This window comes from Pseudorca crassidens, chromosome 1 (assembly GCF_039906515.1).
Source record: "Pseudorca crassidens isolate mPseCra1 chromosome 1, mPseCra1.hap1, whole genome shotgun sequence".
Classification (NCBI taxonomy): domain Eukaryota; kingdom Metazoa; phylum Chordata; class Mammalia; order Artiodactyla; family Delphinidae; genus Pseudorca; species Pseudorca crassidens.
Window position 1 is genome coordinate 118614084 of NC_090296.1, and position 21003 is coordinate 118635086.

A 21003-nucleotide genomic window follows, 5' to 3' on the forward strand; every position below is an offset into this window, starting at 1 on the left:
GGTCTATACTAAGCTGCCTTTGTTTGGTACGATTCCTTGTAATGAAAGACTGTGGTGCTCTAACATCTGCACAAGCTCTGCTGACCTCTCAGGCTGCCGGAAGCCCCAAGGAGAGCCCTGGGGCACACTCAAGAAATGTGTCCCTGTTAAGCTCCTCAGAGCCTCATGACACCACCCACAGCCTTGTCAGATGCACACAGATTTTGTCAGGCACAGTCTACGGGTTCAGAGCCAGCACTCCCAGTTAGGTGTTTTATTATTTATTCACTTGACAGGAAACATACATTTGGTGGTATAAAACACCATGCTACTGGCTTAACTAGTTGCTGTCGTACAACAGAACTCCTCTGGGCTTTCAAGAAGCCCTTGCATGGCCAACTGAGGATGGCTCAGTCACTGGAGAGAAGAACCCTGCCACGAAGAAGAGACCCACTGCCAGGCCCTCTCTGGGCAGCCTCTGCCCCACAGCCCTCCAGAGCCATTCACACACGTTGGGCATCATCAAAATAATGGTCATGCTGGGAGGAATGGGTGCTCTGAACTAGAAGAGGGTCTTAAAACCAGAGCATACCAGGCAATTCATATATATTACAAACATATAAATTAAGAGGTCTACACGTATACAAAATCTTTCAATGGGACTTAATTTCACTCTATGTCATGCCAGGTATTTGTCAGAACCTTGAAAACAGAGGAAGTTTTCAATGGAGCTGGTAATAAAAATAGAAGGTATTTATACACAGGCCCTGCTCCTCTCGTGTCCACTGTGGAATCCTCTGGTGTTGTCAGGGCCTCTGGGCAACCTCAGCACCCCCACAGGTAGCCTATCTGCAGTCTGCATCTTCCGAGAGAGCAGGGGACTCGCTCTGGGGCTCTTCTCCTGTGTCCCCATCTCAGCCTGGCGGCGCCTCCGAACCCAGGGGCTGCCAGAGGGAGTGACGCTGCTGTCCGAGGAATAATCCATGCACTTGCGAAAGGTCTCAGGACTGGTGCTGGAGTTCGGCCTACCTTCTTCGGCCAGTGGGGATTTTCTGGAAACGCCTTTTCGTTGAGCCAAGGGGCTGCTCCAAGGACTTGAGCACGGGGAGGCATTCGGGCTCAGAAAGAGATTCTGGTGGCCAGAAGGGCTGAGCTTGTTGGCGACTGCATGGCGCCGGCCAGCCATAGGGGACGTGGGATTGCTCTCGGGGTCGGAGGAGCTGTTGGCGGAAGACTCATCCCCCACGTACTGAAGCTCCTCAACTCTCCTGTTTAGGGACTTGTTCAGGTGGATGCTCGACGTGGGTTCTTCATCCTGGTTCTTCTCTTTGGATGGTTTCTTTTTGGGTGGCTTCATACCAATCAGGACAGCTTTCATGCTCTCCCGGCCCTGAGATTCTGTGATCATGAACTCATGGGCTTTGATGGCCGCTTCCACCTCCTCGAACTCCACAATGGCGCACTCTTGGGTCCCCACCTGGCTGTACCGGCCGCTGATCCTCCGGATATCAGGAGGCAGCTCTCTCCCGGGTTTGAGGATTCGCACCGACGAGATGACTCCAAAGGTCCCGAAGAGCTTGAGCAGGTGTTCCATCACCTTCTCCTGCACCCTTCCATTCTTCTGGGGGGTGGCCAGGGCCCAGAGCTTAGGGGACAGGTAGAGGTCATAGACCAGGAGCATCTTGCTGGGGAGGTTCTCGCTGGGGAAGAGTGGGACAGGGGTGGTCCTCCTCACCTTCCGGTGGTCCTCATTCAACTCGAGGGTCACTGAGTACTTCAAGGCATGTGCTGTGGTTCTCCAGTCCCGTGTAAGGTGTTTTACCTGAAGAACACAGAGCAAATCAGAGATGGTACCTATTGTCCTTGTCCTCCTGGTGTCCTCTATAATCTCCCTCCCTCCTTTCCTTACCCCTGGAACATCAGTAACTAGAATTATACCCGGTATGTGCAGGCACTCAGAAACCTAGTGAGTGAACGAATACACTTTCTACAGTTACAAACAAGGCAGCACGGTTTAGAACAGTGCTGTCCGACAGATCTTTCCGAGCTATGGAAATATTTTATTCTGTGCAAGTTTAAAGGTTAAACCTGCAGGTTGTGGAACAAGGCTGTTGAAAACACAAATCCAGAGGCCACCTCTAACTGACAGTAAGACCTGAAGAGTTATGCAGTCCCTCAGTACCTCAACTTCCTCATCTGTAAAATGAAGACATTAATAGTGTCTACCTCATAGAACTATCATGAGGACTAAATGAATAAAGAAATATATACAGATCTACCCCCAGACACACATTTTACATATATAAAACTTAGGACAGTGTCCAGCTCACAGTGAGTACTCAACAAATACTATGTGCTATCATTATTTCAAATATTACAGGCTACCATTTTGACAGGATCTGGAGATTTTAACATTCAAATCCTTCTCTGAAGTGGTGCTTCCACATTTCTGCATTCAAGACACAGAAGGTGCCAAAAGGTCTTTCAGTATCTCCTGAAGATGATGTGGGCTGTTTCAACTTGGAATTAAATGCAACTTGGGTGTCAAGGAGAATGATGAAACGGTCCCTCACTCCTCCTCCTTTAGTGGAAATTGTGCGTATCAATGTTGCAGTGCATGGAAGCTCTATTTATACGGTAAAACAGTAATTTTCGAGAGGCCCACTTCTGGGGAAGGGAATGCCATGGAGAATGAGTCATCCCGAAGAAATGGTGGACGTGAGTGGGTGGGTGGGTAACCTGAGCCAGGAATGGCGAGATCACCCGGAGCCAGTGCAGCTGCTCTGCAGAGGCACCCTGACCCAAACAGGAACTTGCCGGACCTCAGAAGGGAGGGCTCCCAAACAGGGCGGGGTTGGGGGAGCCCTGGCAGAGCTCTGAGTAGTACCGGCAGGCTCCTGGAGAGAGGGCACTCTCCACTCTAGCCTGTGGCCTCTGGGTGAAACAGCCCAGACTGGGGCTTAGGGTACGGGAATCACAAGTCACCTACACACAGAATCAATGGGCTGATTACCGTGGCAGGAGCCAAGGGCAGAGAGAAGCAGGTCCAGGCTTGGAGAGTTGGACTGCAGGTGGACAGGGTCTATGAGGGATCCAGAAAGGGTGAAGAAGATGACCACAGGACAATGGCTCTGTGGGGGTGAAACATGGGGGGGCCTTCTCCATTGCCAGTCATGGAGGGAGCACTCAGGAGAGCAGGGGAAGACTGGGCAAGGAGTGCCTGGGGGAAGGCCAGGGCGGCCTTACTCAGAGGGCCGGAGAAGCTGCTGGAAGGCCATGGTCAGTCCAGAGAGAAGCAGGACCCAGTACCCACCGCCCAGAGCCAGGAGTCAGGGCCACTGGGAATCTCTCTTAGGTCTGAGCATCCCAGGCCTGGGTCTGCGAGCTTGGGGAAGGAGTGTTCAGGCACCACCTAGGAACAGGAACCAGAGAGCTGCCATCTTTGTGCAATTACTAGAACTTGGTAAGATTTTCCAAAACTCTGTGATGGCCCTGGTCATATATGTTTCCTATTATGATTAGCAGGAAACGCTTTAGAATGAAAAGGGTCTTTGCTATCATTTTGGAGGTGTTGGGGAGTCTGTGTCTACTCTGAAGCCAGTTTTCAACAGAGAACTCTCTGTTGAAAGATCCAGTAAGTGGCAACTTAAAAAGGAAAGAAAATTAGGCTCACTTTTAGGGTCCCTGGGGAGGAATAAAGGGATGTACAGGATGATTCCACTGGCTGCTCCATTTTGTGTTCCCCCCCCAGCACTTTCATGTGAGGGCTTGCTCACTGTTCTCTGGACATGTGTGATACTGTGACTTATACTAAGAAATACATATATTTGGTCTTCATCCCTGTTACTGGCACTGAGTTCCTAAAACGTTTGTAAGTTCCTGAGCGATAGAGCACAAGGAGCATCTTCTGCTCTAATAAGGCGACTCTGGGTGGGCTCCTGGATGGGACCAGCCATGATTTGAAGCTTGGAACTTTTAGCCCTGACATTCTCCAGAAAGGGGAGAGGGGCAGGAAATGGATGTAATAATATCCGTATTATTATTATTATACAATAAGATAATTATTATAATAATAATTGATCATTCTACATGACAAAGACTCCATAAAAATCCCAAAAGTTCAGGGTTCGAAGAGCTTCTAGGTTGGTGAACATATCCTAAGGAAGGTGTCACACCCCAACTTCATGGGGACAGAAGCTCCCACACTTGGGACCCTCCCAGACCTTGCCCTGTGCATCTCTGCGTCTGGTGGTTCCTCTGTATCCTTTATCATATCCTTTAATAAACTGGTAAATCTAATTAAGTCTTTTCCTGAGTTCTGTGAACAGCTGTAGCAAATAATCTAATCCAAGAGGGCGGAGGTCATGGGAACCTCGGATTTGTAGCCAAGTCAGACAGAAGTTGTGGATCCCTGGGGATCCCTTGTGACTGGCATCTAAAGTGTGGTGCAGAACCCTTAACCTGTAGGGATCTGATGCTATCCCCAGGTAGACAGTGTCAGAATTGGGTTAAACTGTAAGACACCCAGCTGGGTGTCACAGAATTGCTTGGTATGGGCAAAAACCTCCCCCACATCTGGTGGCAGAAGTATTGTGAGGAAGAAGAGTAGGTTTTTCCTCTACAACATGAAATGCCCTTTCCCTTCTCCTGTACTTGAAAACTCCTACTCATCCTTCAAGATCCTATTTCAACGTCACTACTTCCGGGAAGACTTCTCAATTCTCCAGGCAGGGTTAGTTGCTCTGATCAATTAGCTCCAAACAGTACTTTGTTCTTTCTATTGCAGTACTGTTGATGGTCATATTGTGATCCTTCACTGGTCTGTGCCCCTTATTGGACTTTGCCAGGGCACGGGGGAATGACATGTTCATTTTGTATATCCTGTGCCTAACACAGCACTCAGCATACAGAGCAAATATGTTTGATGAACGAATAAAGGAAAGATATCAAGAGAAGAGGGCAGAGTATTCCAGCGGGCGAGGCAGAGAAGAGCTCTGGGAGGAAAGCTCTCCTCCAGTGTTCTCTGACAAAGAACACAGGCAACTTGGCTGGGACCCACTCGTTACACATCCTGTTATGCAACAGGCCACGTGGGCTTTTCCATTCTAGTAAATACACTTTCCCCAAGGGAGACACAGAGTTCTTACTCCAACTGGCCTGTTAACTCTTCAAGAAGCAGGGAATTCACAACCCAGTTGCTGGATCTATACAGCAGAGACATGCGGTAGATATCCTGCAACTCCATCCTATAGATGAGGATGTTGGCATTACACAGCAAAGGAGGCTGATGTCTTGGAGGAGGCTCATCTCCCAGAGCTCCTTCCTCCTCTTATTTATTCAACTTGGCAAATGAAGAGCTTTGATTTCAGATAATTCTAGGCTGGGTAGGTGTCTCTCAAGGTCACTGAGCCCCCTGTCCTGGCACAGCATCCTCCTGGCCACCCACTTGTCCGGCAAGAGTGCCTGAACTTTGCTAAGAACAAGTAATGTCACTTCATAACTGCCACCAGCTGAGACTTGTCCCAACACCCAGGACCCTTTTAATAGAGTGGGAGGATATTCTTAATAATGATCCTAAATCCCTTCTCTTGATCATTTCCCCCTTTTCCAGGGCTTGGAGGAAATAAAAAGTTGTTAGTCATCAGGTTTCAAGGGGGTAAAAAATATTGAGAACCACAACCCAAAGCACCTCTGAAATCCTCAAAGCGGCTTCTGAGAACGAAGCCTCACCTTTTTGAAGGATGTGAGTAGCTTGACACTCACATACCCCAGCTTGTTCCTCCTCACGTGCTTTAGCAGGAAGGCGTCCTTCTCCAGGTTTTCATCAGAAAAGTAGAATTCAATCTGATCCACCAGTTTCTTGATTAACTCCTCGTCCGGGGGCTGCCACTCCTGCTCCAGGTCTTCACGCTCGTTCTCGCCCCCACTTGTCGTGGCGCCACTGAGACCAGAAGGGGACACGAGGTGTTAGGGGTTGAACCGTAGCCCCCAAGTTTCATGTGTTGAAGTCCCGCCCCCCCATATGTCAGAGTGTGATGGTATTTGGAGAAAAGGTCTTGCAGATGTCATTAGTTAGAGATGAAGTCACCCCAGAGTAGGGTGGGCCCTAATCCACGCGCACACAGGGAGAACACCGCGTGAAGATGAAGGCAGAGGTTGGGGTGGTGCGGCAGAGGTCAAGGAATGTCTAAGATTGCCAGCCAGCAAACCATCAGAAGTTAGGGAACAGGCCTGGAACAGACCCTTCCCTAGCGCCTCAAGAGGGGGCAAGCCCCTGCTGACATCCTGATCTTCTCAGAGAGAGAGTCTCCTCGGAGAGGAGACTTCCAGCCTCCAGAACCATGAAGCAATAAATTTCTGTTGTTCTAAGCCACCCAGTTTGTGGCACTTTGTTACAGCAGCCCTAGGAAACCGTAATGGGTCACATGTGAACTGGGCTCCTCAGAAGTGAGAATCACATGGCCACAAGGGGAGAGATTTTTTGCCCCCAACTAGCTAAGAAATCAAGCTTTCATTTTTTTAAATTTAATTTTATTTTTTTTATACAGTAGGTTCTTATTAGCCATCCATTTTATACACGTCAGTGTATACATGTCAATCCCAATCTCCCAATTCATCACCCCCCCACCCCACCCCCCGCTGCTTTCCCCTCTTGGTGTCCATACGTTTGTTCTCCTCTTCATCTGTGTCTCTATTTCTGCCCTGCAAACCGGTTCATCTGTACCATTTTTCTAGGCTCCACATATATGCGTTAATATACGATATTTGTTTTTCTCTTTCTGACTTACTTCACTCTGTATGACAGTCTCTAGATCTATCCACATCTCTACAAATGACCCAATTTCGTTCCTTTTTATGGTTGAGTAATATTCCATTGTATATATGCACCACTTCTTCTTTATCCATTCATCTGTCAATGGGTCAAGCTTTCATTTTTAACAAGAACAGAAGATCATTAAAAAAGAAAAACAACACCCTCTATTAACATTTATGTTGCTCTGCCATTGTCAAGATGCTTTTCACACATACTCCTATTCTCCCCTCCCCACAAATCCTGGTTTCTAGAAGATAGTTTAGCAGAGTAACTAAGAGTCCTGGTTCTAGAGTTAGGCTGCCTGGGTTTGAATCCTGACACCAGCATTTATTAGCTGAGTCAACTTAGGCAAGGAACTTCACTGCCATACTTCAGTTCCATTAGCTATCAATTGGGACTCATGATAGTCACTTTCTTGATAGACTTGTGTGAAGATTAATTAATTCATGGAAATATCTAGAAGAGTACCTGACATACCCTCAGGGCTCACTAAGTGACAGACACACTCATTTGTTCAGCCATAAGGGGCAGATATAGGTTTCAAACTCAAATTTTCTGTCTCCAAAGTCAGCACACATGATACCTTCCACATTTTGTTGGGACACTGCTGGAAATCTGGAAACAACCTATTCACTGGGGCCTTTCTAAATGAACCCCCCTGCCCCCCAGCAGCTCCACCTGGACATACTTCCTCTCCCTCTCTCCGAGAATATTAGGACATGAGAACAAGGCAAAGAAATCCTGGGCAAAGCTTCTTTAGGAAGGCCAATCTTTCATGAAGAGATTATAGAATCTTCAAGACCATAAATATTTAAGGAATTTGTGATTATCCACATCATAGTTGACCATATTAGAAGTTATCAAAGGTGAGTTCCCTTTTGTATATTTAATTACCAAATTATGTATTATATAAATACTATATTTATTATTCAATAAAAAGTATTGGTTAAAAATTACTTCCAGAGAAAAGAAAAAGAACTACTTTCCTTTGTGGCAATTTGATGTCTAATAACATTGACTATCAGACCCAGAGCCTCCATCAACATGTTCCAAGCAGAAAGAGCATCTCTTGGGACAGATGCACAAACCTAATCCCCCTAAAGCATCCTAGTCTTCCTAAAGCATCCAAGGTACTTCCACTGTGTTGGGAGAACTTGCCAGGCTCCCAAAAGGGCTCAGAGAGTTCATATAAATAACCAATTAAAAAAAAAAGGTTCATAAAGTAAAAGAACCTATGAATGTGACAGTTTAAAGCCGGAAAAGGCTGAGTAATATTCCATTGTATATATGCACCACTTCTTCTTTATCCATTCATCTGTCAATGGGTCAAGCTTTCATTTTTAACAAGAACAGAAGATCATTAAAAAAGAAAAACAACACGCTCTATTAACATTTATGTTGCTCTGCCATTGCCAAGATGCTTTTCACACATACTCCTATTCTCCCCTCCCCACAAATCGTTCTTGACTCCGCACGTTCTTCAACTCCAGCAAAATTTTCACTGGCTCACAACCTTAAAAAAAAAGCAATTGTATAAGAGTCCAAATGAGAAAAAAATCGAATATTCTGGCAGGAGAAAAAAAAACCTATCTCACAATTTTTCAATTTCAGAAATTACATTTAGCATAAAATACAGGTACTTGTAGATCTTAAAAATGAAGAGTTTTAGTTATTTGCCTGTAGAGAGTCTGGAAATGGTTTTTAAAATACCTTACTGATGTCAGAAGACAAATGTGTATGTACTAAAGGAAAAAAAAACAGTCTGAGAGACTAACTTTAAAAGTATGTTTCTTCAAAAGGCTTTTTAAAAATGGGATGATAAACTAAGGGAATATGTTAAGGCAGCCCATTAGATATAACAGGTCAAGTGCAATTTAAACAGTAGATAAGTTGAATATTTTAAAAGTCCCTAAAAGGTAGCTGTGGCAGACACCAGTCTGACTCACCCAACAGCTAATAGCAAACTCTTTCTTACTTGCCCTCCTTTACTACGGAGGTTATAAAAACTAAATGCTCACTTTCCCAGTCTCTCTTCCAGGTGGTAGCCATTTGTCATGTTATGGCCAATAACATACAAGTGAAAATCTCTTGGTCTTGGCCTTGCCCCTTCCCCTTTTATCTGTTTTGAGTGTGGATGTAATGGTTGGAGCTGTAGCAGCTATTTTATTACCATAAGGAAAAGGTCAGGAGAATCAGCTTGGCCTAATTTATTGACATTATTGGTTCTGATATTCCTGAGTTGCTGAACCAACTACTATAACTACATACTTGCATAATTATGATTATTACATGAGAAAGATAAAATCCTATTTGTTTAATTCACTGTTATTTGGGTCTTCTACTACTTACAGCCGAATACTAGGATAGTAACACTACACTGAGAAAAGAGGTGCTCAAAACACACCAAAGGAAAAGTGTCAGTGGGAAAATCAATGAAATGAAAAAGAAAATGCCAGATGGAAAGTACAAATTTTCACTTTATTACAGAAAGTGTACACCCTAGATAGTAGTTAAAATGGATAGGTTGAATATACCAGATGAAATAACTAAGAATGCATAGGAAATTCTGGGCCCAGCTGACAAGGATGACAATGAATAGCAGGGGATGGGGTGAGGTGTGTGATAACGACCAGCGAAGAGTTTTGGGTGGACTCAGAGGCATAAGCAAAATGGCCCAACTTACTACAAATGGCTAGTATATCACAGGTGACCAGACCATTAAAGGGACTCACAGACCAATAAGTCCTACTTCCTAACCAGAGCAGTTGATGTCATCACTAAAAGTAAACTTACACACAAATAAAACATAATGGAAGGAAGATGATGCACTTTCTCACTTTCTCCAGTGCCTATTCTAGACCCTCCCATTCTTCCCAAGGTCAGCCACGGGAAGACTTTACTCCCTGCAGATGATTCTACCTCCGACTTGATTAAGAAAATCAAGTTCATCCAATCAGACTTGCCCAGACCTTCCTCAGACTTGTTCTGTGTGTCTGGACATCCACCAAAGAATTCATTTGCTATATCTGGGCGCCTCTTCTCCATCTTGGTCTCTTGCCCCTGGCTGCAGGATGGGACACAGTTGATCACCTTCTTCTTGATATTCTCCCCCTGGGCTTACATGAGTTGTTCTTTTCTGGGTTTTCTTCCCATCTGACTGCCCTTTCAGGATCTTCTTCCTCCCCCATTTTGAAATGTAGGTATTTGCCAAGGATCTTTCCTTGGTTCTTTATCCCCTGGCAACCTCGACACTTCAGCCACTGGTTGGCTCATCTGATTCAAGTCTGCCTCTCCTCCTACTCCTCCATCCTGCTCTCACTCTTGAGTCCAGTCCTCAATTCCTAACTGCCTGCTGGACGTTTCCACATGGGTAGCCTGATACTGCTTCAATATCAATATGTCCAGAATCAAGCTGTCACCTTCTGCAGAACTCAGCCTCAGGTAGGACCAAAGCCTGGGCCTGTTTACCAAGAGACATTCTACCTGGGAACCTCATCTTCTTTTCACACAATCGCTCAGTGAATAATCCATAATGTGTTGGGAGGTGACTCTGTGTCAGTATTTGCACCTGGTGAGCAACTAACCAGAAATTCCAGAACAGGTGGGTAGTACTGGGAGGTGACAGAAAGCCTCTGTGTGAGTGCAGAGGTGAGCTTCTTGCCCCCAGAGGACCCCTCCCTCTGCATGGGTGCTGTCAGCAGCAACTGTACATCTCCCAAGGGGAATCTTGGAAGATCAGGAAAGCCTGTTTTATATAGGGGAGCCTGCGGCACTGTTTCCTGGTTCTTGTAACAGCCTTCGAACACAAAAGACCATGTATCCTTCACAAACATTAAAGAAGTTTGTATTCTTTATATATGAACATTGACAACTTTTTGTCAATTACAACTTTCCTAAAATAATCACATTATCTTCCCTCCCATACTGTCCCACAAATGACTTTCCCTACACTCTCTTCTATGTGCTTAGACTCAAAACCTAAGATGCATTTTTCAGCCTTCCCTTTGCCCCCACATTGAGTCAGTTATCAAGTGCTGATTTTATTCTGCAGTGTCTCCCATCTGTTCTCTCTTTTCCATTCCAACTGTTCTCATTACTTCTCCCTTGGACCCTATTAATAGCTCATCAAAAAATAATTCTTAAAAATTAAAGTAATACATATACATAGAACCAACTGAAATAAAATAGTAGAAAACTTATAAAGAGAGCAACAATCCCCCTCTCCACTCCTCTTTCCTAGATGCAACCTCTATTCAACCATTTAATTCCTATGAGAGTTGCTGTATAGCTCTATGTATCACTTGCCAATTTCTGAAATTCTTTGTTGATGTCCTATTATACAAAAGAAGGATTTGGGGTCACTGAAAAGCCTCTTCTTTCAACTTTAAAATTTTTATATTATTTTTGGTTTTTCTATTAGCCTTCTCTATGTGTTTTAAATAATATACTTGGAATTCTCTTTCTTATTCCACCAACATTAAAAAAATATTTCCCAATTCCTCACAACATATGATGTGCATATTATTACCCCTCCTTTTCCTTCAACTCTCCTTACATTTCCAACTTCCCAAATTTTATCAGATGTGCCTTTATTTCATTTTGTCATGGTTCATAATATTTACAGTCTATTCTGGAACTACTATTTCATGCTTTGTCTATAGATAGATACTAAACTCTGAAAGTCAATCAGTTGTAGGTCATTATTATTACCATATAAACATTGGTCACTGCAGGGAGAAGGCATTTGCTAAGATTACAGTTCTCTTCTTAAAATACTGTCAGTTGACTGACCACTTGGACTGATCTTCTATGCCTATTATTTTCTATCACATTGTCTGTCTGTGCCTTTGTCTTTGATTTATATGCGAAGAGATTTCCTTGACATTATCTTCCAACCTTTTCCAGTGAATTTTTAAAATTTCAGTAATTATTTAGTCTTTAAAAATTCTTTTATGTCTTCAGATCGTTCCTTTTTAAGAGCATCCTGTTCTTATTTTGTGGATACACTATCTTAAATTCTCTCAGGGTACTAACTGGAGTGTATATAATTTTTAACAGCCTCTTCTGTTTCCAACAGTGTTCCCTCTGTATCCTCTGGGGTTAGTTTTTCCATTTAATTTTCATGTCACTGATTTTCTTCACGTGGCTGGTAAACAGCCATCTTTTTCTTTTTAAAAATATTTTTAAAATAAACTCATTTTATAATAGTTTTAGATTTACAGAAAAGTTGTGAAAATAGCATAGAGTTCCCACATATCCCACACCAGAATCCTTCTATTATTAATAGCTTGCATTAGTGTGGGACACTTAAGGAACTAGTATTAATACATCATCATTAGCTAAAGTCCATACTTTATTCAAATTTCCTTAGTTTTTACCTGATAGCCTTTTTCTGTTTCAGGATCCCATCCCACGTTACATTTATCCATTGTGTCTCTTTAGGCTCCTCTTTTCTCTTGGCTATGACACTTTCTCAGACTTTCCTTGTTTTCGATGACCTTGACAATGTTGAGCAGTACTGGTCAGGTATATTGTAGAATGTCCTTCAATTGGGATTTGTCTGATACTTTTTTCATGATTAGACTGGGGATATGAGTTTTTGGGAAGAGGACCACTGATGTAAATTTCCATTCTCATCACATCATATAAAGGGCCCATTCTATCCAAAGACTGATAATTGTGGATGTTGACCCTGATCACCTGACTGAGGTAGTGTTTGTCATACGACTCCACTGTAAAGTGACTCCTTTCCCCCCCTTTCCATACGGTACACCTTGGAAGGAAGCCCACACATAAGGAGTAGGGAACTATGGCTCCATAGTTATTCATTCTGAAGAATGAAGTCTGGGTTGCTTTTTCTTGGTGGTTTGTGAGGGCCCCCTAGGAATATGTACACTCCTATTGTTTTTCTTCCTTAGGTGGCTCTATATACATGGGTGGGGCATGCCAATTGGCAGGCTTCACTTCAGAGTGAACTGGAAGGGAACAATTAAGTAGGAGCCCTATATCAGGTACCAGCTCTACCTTAGCAGCCCTAGATCACCACTCAGTTCACTCAATTCCTTTAGGAAATAATCTTGTTTCTTTTTTCCCCTGGGAAGTAAAGGGTATATTGTCTACTACCTTTCATTGGCAGGTAGAGAGGCTGGGCAATTGTTCTAAAGGAAGAATTTAAATTACCTCTCAGATATTAGCATCCCTTTTCACTCTTGCCTCCTTTGCGTATTTCCCAACCACAGCCTTTCTAGGGTTCTTTCTTCCCACCTCCTGTCACTTCCTGTTGTATTTTGGGCTACAGTCTCTTCCGTTCTGTGCCTTATTACACGTTTTCAAGAACAGCTATAAAATGCCACTGCTCTGTCTTGATACTAATAATGTTTCCTATTTCCTATTAAATAAAATCCAAAATCCTTAGCTCTTTATTCAAATTCACTTAGAATGTGGCTGTAACCAGCTTCCAAATGCATTTCTATTTCCTTGCAGATCCTTTGCTCCAAGCAAATAAAGACATATAGTTCCCCATATCACAAGGTTTCTGGACTCTATGCCTTTGTGCATGCTGTTCCCATCTCCTTGAATACCTTGCCCCTCTCTCTCAGGTCCGAATCCTAGTCACACATCAAGGCCCATCTCAAACATAACTCTCCCAGGAAGGAAATCATGTCAACTTCTCCTAATACTTGCCTCTACTTGTATCAGAGCTACTTGTGTGCATATCTTATTAATGCCCTGAACTCTAAGTTCTGGGAGGGTAGGATTCATATTGGTTTCTTTCGTTCTACCCAGAGCCTTGCACGTAGTAGGAATTTAAAAAGCATCACCAAGGTAAAGTGAATTGTTTCTGTATGGGCAAATCACACCTATCAGAATTCTTTTAGGGAGAAAGTATGGTTCCTGGTGAATATGTTGCTAGTGGCCTTTCAAGAGGACTGTGAAAAAGTTTTACGTTTGCGTTACTGTTTTGCTTTAAATAAAGTATTATAAATTGGGAGCGATGATGAGTTCTTTTGTTATGACTGTAAACTTGCTAGAAATGGAAACAAAGCATAGAAATAAGGGGTACATTTCGAAACAGCTAATTGTGCTCCACAGACCAGTGTTGAAATATCTATTATATTTGTAAATGATTTGGAGAAATAAGGGCAGGATAAGATCTCCAAGGCTGCTCTTCTCATAAAATTTCAAGCTACTTTGGCTGTTAATTGAGTGGTTAATCAGATGATACCTTACGAAGGAAAACACCCAAACTAAAATGGTGGAGTAATGAGCTCCTCACTAAGACTTTCAGTACAGAAAAATTTTTGGACTCATCATCTATCCTTGCCAATGGTCTAATATATGTTGGTTGGGTCACCAAGACCAGGAAAATGATGGACAGCAACATGGAGGTTAGTGAACACAAAGGAGAAAATAACATTTATGAAAAACACTAGGGTCCAGTACCATTGTGTGAAGTTTCTTTTGACTCGTCTCTAGAAAATGATAATGAATCTGAAAAGGTTCAAAAAGGCAACCAAATTGATAATGCAATATAAAAACATGAGGGAAGGTTCAAAAAATAAAGGTTCAGGAGGACAGGTCGAAAACATATATAGGTATGTACCAACTCTGGAAAAGGTATCACGGAACAACTACATAACAAGTGTTGGCAAAGATGTGGAGTAAAGGGAACCCTCATGCACCACTGATGGGAATGTAAGTTGGTGCAGCCACTATGGAAAACAGTATGGAGATTCCTTAAAAATTAAAAATAGAACTACCATATGATCTAGAAATTCTACCCTGGGTATTTATTCGAAGAAAATGAAAATATTAATTAGAAAAGATATATCCACCCCTATGTTCACCACAGCATAATTTACAACAGCCAAGATATGGAAGCAACCTAAGTATCCATAAACAGATGGATGAATGGATAAAGAAGCTGTGGTTAGGTGCGTGTATATATATATATATACATGCACACACACACATATACACACAATGGAATATTACTCAGCCATAAAAAAGAATGAAATCTTCTCATCTGCGACAACATGAATGGGCCTAGAGGGTATTATGCTAAATGAAATAAGTCAGACAGAGAACGACATATACTGTATGATTTCACTTATATGTGGAATCTAAAAAACAAATGAACAAACATAAGAAAACAGAAACAGAGAACAAACTGGTGGTTGCAGGGAAGTAGAGGGAGGAGACAGATGGGTGAGGGAGATTAAGAGGCACAAACTTCCAGCTGCAAAATAAATGAGTCACGGGTATGAAACGTCCAGTGTGGGGAATAGAGTCAAAAATTACGTAATATCTTTGTATGGTGAGAGATGGTAACTGGACTTATCGTGGTGATCATTTTGAAGTGTACAGAAGAATCGAATCACTATGTTGTGTAACAGGAACTAACATAGTGTTGGAGGTTAATTATACTTCAAAAACAAACAAACAAAGTCAGAAAAAGAAATCAGATTTGTGGTTACCAGAGGTAGAGGATGGGGGAGAGGAGGAGGAATTGAATGAAGGTGGTCAAAAGGTACAAACTTCCAGTTATAAGATAAATAAGTACTAGGGAAATAATGTGCAACATGACAAATATAATTAATACTGCTGTATGTTATATGAAAGATGTTAAGAGAGTAAAGCCTTAGAGTTCTCATCACAAGGAAAAAAAATTATTTTCTATTTCTTTAATTTCGTGTCTATATGAGATGATGGATGTTCACTAAACGTATTGCGATAATCATTTCATGATGCATGTAAGTCAAATCATTATTTTGTACAACTTACACTTATATAGCGCTGTAGTCAATTATATCTCAATAAAACTGGAAGAAAATAAAAATAAACTGAGGGGAAAAAAATAAACTGAGGGGGAAAAGGCAAGGAAGTGCTCATTTCTGTTTGCCTCTTTACGAGGGACTCTTGTTCAATCCCAGATGATCAGGGAAAGCTCTATTTTACATACGAATGTCAGCTAATAAATGTACAAAGAATGATAAAATGAGGAAATCACCAATATGTAATCCCCGATGAACTGACTCAAGCAAAGATCATCAGTGGATGCTAACACCATTAGGTGAAATGTCGCTGGTGAAAGAATATTCTCGAGAAGACCAGATGTTACTTGTTAATCACAATGGAGGGATCACCTTAACCAAGAAAGTCAAATTTAGCATCACTAATGGTGTATGCTGCCTGGGTGATACAATAAATTTATGGGAGTGCCCAAAGAGTCTTCTTGCCAAAATGTTTAACTGAATCTAATCAAGCCTTCTGCGCTAACTTGAGTTTATGGGAAACACATGGTACAAAGGAGCAAGTTAAGCTAGACGATGAGAACATAACCAGACCAGTTCAAACTGTGAAACATTCAACAAGACATCTGGGCTCTTATCTAAAATAGGAAAGCATTAAAAAAAAAAAAGTGGGGATGCTCTAGATTAAAAGATTCTAAAGAGATATAATAGACAACTGTCTCGATCTGAGGTTCTGGTTTGAGGTGAAAAAGAAACAGCTGTAAAATACAATGTGGGACAATTGGGGGAAACATGAACGTGGAACTTGACTATTAGATTATTTTAGGGATTATGTTAGGGAATTATTGTTAATTTTCTTAGTTGCAGTAGTAGTATTATGATTTTATAAGAAAATGTCATTATTAAGAGAGCTACAAAATGAAGTACTTAGGGTATAAGTCTTGTGTACAACATACTTTCAAATAGTTCAGGGGAAACCACACACATTATACATCCATCAAACAAATATGGCAAAATACTAACAACTGTTTAGTCTAGATGGCAGGTATACAAATGCTCAGGTTACTAACTCTTTCACATTTTATGTCTGAAATTTTTTATGTTAAAAAGGTGAGAATAAAAGAAAAGACATCTTTTTAGTGGCCAAGATGGGGGTAAGACTAGAGAGATGGTGCTAGGTATTGAAGATACGGAGAAGATTAAGACAAGATCTCTGCCTTCAAAGATCTCACTGTCTAGAAGAGGAGAAACACACAAATATTTCAACTTGATGGAGTGAGTGCTATGAGAGAGACACACATTCATTCAACAAATATTTATAGAACACCCACTACGTGGCAGGTGCTGTGCTGGGCACTGAGGATGCAATGAAAACCAGGTAAGCGCGGTCCCTGAAGTCATGGAGCTCATATTCTTATGAGGGAGACAAAACTATAGAATTACAACTGTGGTGTGTACAGAGTACTACAGCAACACGAAGAAGAGAAAACAAACTTGGCTTTGGGGTAGGGACTGAGGATGGTGGGGAAGAGGCAGCGAAGTTTTAAGGCTACTAGAACTTAACCAGAGGGACCTGAGGTGGGAGCACAAAGACATGTGGACACAAAACAGCAACCTGTGTTCAGGGACCTAGTGGGGGTCAGCACTGGGGGAGCACGAATTGTTAAAACGGGCAGGGAAGGAAGCAATGGCTGAGGGACGATACGGGTGGATACCCATCTCAACCAGCGAATATGGGAACCTGGGCTTTCTCCTGCAGGCTCTGGGAGCCCAGAAGTGTCCACACAGGGTGGTGGCCGCTGCTGTGCCAGGCTGGCTCAAGCAGGGGACAGCGTGGCTCCTGTTCTTGGCTGCACTCTCCTTGTGCTCTGGATGTTTGCCCGCTGGGCTCTGTCAGCTCCACCACCCTGAAGAGCCCCAGGGATTTTTCTGGAGTCAACTCTATGCCAGTGGGCAGCAGGAAAGGCTTCAGACTGAATGCTCCATGAGACTCCAGCCCCTGGAGCTGGGAGAGAAGGGTGGCTCTGGGGTGAGAACCACCCCACGCCCGAAGAAAGGATCGTGTTCTTCTAGATCTCCATAGGGGTTCCCAAGAAATAAGTAGGGCTTTAATCCCTGCTAATGGTACAATCTCAAAATGTAGTACCCGGGATAGGGGACAGCTCTTTGCCACAGTTACAGGCAAATAGATTCAGCAGAATAAGCCACCCTGGACTATTTTACATGACCTCTGAAATGATTTGACTAAGCGGCTGCCTTCTCACGATTGTGAGATGTCAGTGACTCATTATTTTTATACTTTCAATACTCAGCACACAGGTGAGTGAATGAATGAATCAGACTTTACAGTAAAGTGCTGATATTATGTACTAATCTGTCATGTCACCTGCTGTTGCCCAGCTTTGCTGCACTAAACCACTGGGCTGGACTTTCCTCCTCGAATACCTCTATCTGAATGTCCTGAAATTCTGGGTCCTTAAATCTAGACCTCTTCCACTAGGGAAGGGTCAGGCAGTGAAGGGGAATGGCTCTAGCCCCAGGATCCTCATGCCCTTGGGTTGAGTGTTCTCCCAATGAAGTAAATATATGCCTGCCGGGGAATAATCCTGCAGAGCTCTGGTAGCTCAAAGCATGTGCAAAGAGGACTCTTAATAGATGCCTCTTGGGATCTCCCATTATTTGCAAGTTCTGTCACTGCCCTACTCTTATTGCTAGGGATGCTCCATACTGCAGCTCCTTTCAACAGCAGGAAAAAAATCACAGTCCTGAAAGGCCTGGGTGTTAGTGGACACAAGAGTAAGGTCTCTCTCTGGCTGAAAATAAAGCTCAGGGCCCAGAGGTGAGCTTAGACAGGTGGTTTCTTGTGCTAGACTACCCATTACCCAGGAACCCAATGCCAAGGCAGCAAGATGATGATGCAAGCTTAGAAGTCAGATGGAGAAGGGGCATGAAAATGGGAATCCCCCAGCAGGGGAGGATGAAGCAGCAAGCCCTGAACTGATTCCAAATGGGGCAAATGAACTCTACACGGTGAAATCACTCCTCCTTGGATCCCCCAGCAGCAAGTGTCAGCTGTGCCTGGCCGGCCCCCCAACCCCACTTGGACTGATAAGCAGACAGGGAAATGATGGCAGTGAAGGCTAGGTGGGACCACTCTCATGGGGAGGTGGGCCTGCTTCGGAAGTGGAGACTGGGTTGGGCTAGGCTTTTTGGAGGGTCTTTGGGTGAGCTCAGGGAAGGAGAGTCTCCCTCTGGGCTGAAGAGATGGCGAGGATGGTCCAGGAAGGACTTCCCCCTGGGTCCCAGAGCATGCCCACGTCTAGGCCTCTCAGATCCCCGCCGCCAGTTCCGAGAGCCTTGGTGGGGTTAAAGGCTGCGGACCTGGTCACCAGCAACCGCCAAAAGCCAGTTCTGACTCCGTGGGACGGCCCAGAGCAGCGTCCCGGGGCAGGGGGGCAGTGGGGGGGAGACGACCCGCTATGCCCGCGGAGTTGTGCTCCCCCAAGTGGGGTTCGGCCGGGACTCGGGGTCGGCGACTCCCACCTGGGCCAGGGCCCTGCCGCCGCGCTTACCTGTGCCCGCGGCTCGGCTCCTCCTCGCTGGCGCTGCCCCAGCCTGGGCTGAGGTACCGAGAGGGGTCCCCCGAGCCCCGCGCCTCCGCCCCCTCCTCCTCCTCGTCCTCCAGCTCCTCTACGTCCTCGGCCTCCTGGATGGCGACGCGGATCTGCACCGCAGTCTCGGGCCCGGACAGCGCCTCCTCGCCGGGCTGGGCCATGGCTCGCGGGCCGGCCGGGTCTGCGGCGCCGCCGGGTCCCCGCGCCGCGAGGCCGAGCCAGCCGGGCGAGGACTACTGCGACGAGGGGGCGGAGGCGACGCGAGCGGCTCTGCCCCGGAAGGACGGGGGTCGCGGCGCCCCGCCCCGCGCCGCCGTTGCCACCACCCCGACGGCCTACCGAGCGCCAGCGCAGACGGGGTAGCGTAGGGGGAAGGTGCTGTCCTCTGCTCTCCTCTCGCAGAGGCCTGTCCGGGACTGATTCCCCGACCCCCCGGTCCTAACAGTGCGCGCCCGATGCTCACACGGCCCAAGCCCGAGTGATGTGCCAGGGCTCCCTCCTCCCGCCCGCTCCTTTCCAGGCGGCCCCGAGGAGGGGAGGGGCGCGGCACATCTGACTTCACAGTTTGTGGATGACTCTGGGGGTGGCAGGCCCAGACAGCAGCTTAAGGGGCTTCTGTGCCCCCTGCGCGTTTCCCCTTCTGACTTGCACAGACGACCGAAACCTCCACCGTAGGTCTGTATGGCATAAGCACCCTCTACACTGTGCGTCTTGTGACGTCAGGGACTTGGCTCTTGCCGTGCCTCATTCTAGTGGTTCCCAGAGTGTGGTCCCCAGACCAACAGCACCAGCTTTACCTGCGAACTTGTTAGAATTGCACATTCTCGGGGCCCACGCAGACCTCCTGATTAAGAAGCTATGGTTCAGAACTTTGTGCTTTACCAAGCCCTCCAAGCGATGCTGAGGTTCACTAAAGTTTGAAATCCACTGCCCTCTATGCCTCTTAGAATATGCCCTGCACATAGTAAGCATCCAAATATTTGTTGAATGAATAAAGGGAGCTACTGAAATGCCAGTATGTTTGAAACCCTGCCACCTTTTCACATTTAGCTTTATATTGAGTTCCATCTCAGCCCTTCAAATGTGACCCAGAAACCAGGGACAGGGGCATAGAAATGAAGAAAACTTCCATCTGCTTTCATGAAGCTCTTGATTTAGCGCCTTATGCGTAATCTGTTGTGTTAATTTGCCACAATAGGGCTTCAAAAGAATGGAAACCTGGACCATCACCTTTTGGCTCAAGAAATGGGGTCTTGGAAATCAGCATCCTTGTAAAAGAACACCATACACAGGGCTCTGGGCACCTGAGCTGGGCCAGGAGAGACCCAAGGGGGCAGTAAGGACAGCCCCTCTTTTTAAGGTTTGACTGGAATCTGTATCCCTTTCTTTTTCAGATCTCTCTTTTGAAAGAAGAGGTCCTAGAATGAATAAGTGAAGGAAGAGGTACACCCTTGGTGTTCTGCCCTAGAACAGCTCACAGCCTGGAGTCTGAGCTACTAGGAGGAAGAGGCAAGAAGTCAAGAGGATCTGTACCTCCCTCCAGGGCTACGGTGATTATAGGACCTCTAAACACCTGGTCCACCACTGCAATGAAGAGCAAGAGGAGAGAGATTTGTAAGCCCCTGCACGCCTCCTGATCTGATAACTTTAGTCCCTAAATTCACAAAACAATATGCATCATGTCATTTAAACTGTTGTGTGGCAAAAACTACAGGGATTATTATCCCTACCCAGGATAATGGCTCCATTGGTACCAGGTTTTAATTTACGTAGAATTCATGCATACCTTATATCAGGGTTTCCAATTGCCTGACCATAAGAGTCCCCTGGGGACTGTTCTGAA

At 44.7% G+C, this 21003-nt stretch overlaps 1 protein-coding gene across 1 annotated transcript; it reads right to left on the reverse strand.

Annotated features, from left to right (window-relative positions):
- Positions 1 to 244: 244 nt before the first annotated feature.
- LARP6 (La ribonucleoprotein 6, translational regulator) lies at positions 245 to 19833 on the reverse strand. Its single transcript, XM_067752084.1, has 3 exons — positions 19119 to 19833; positions 5710 to 5920; positions 245 to 1801 (listed from the first exon to the last, which is right to left on the reverse strand). The coding sequence occupies exons 1-3, from the start codon at positions 19319 to 19321 to the stop codon at positions 734 to 736; spliced, it is 1482 nt and encodes a 493-aa protein (XP_067608185.1). The 5' UTR covers positions 19322 to 19833; the 3' UTR covers positions 245 to 733.
- Positions 19834 to 21003: the final 1170 nt, after the last annotated feature.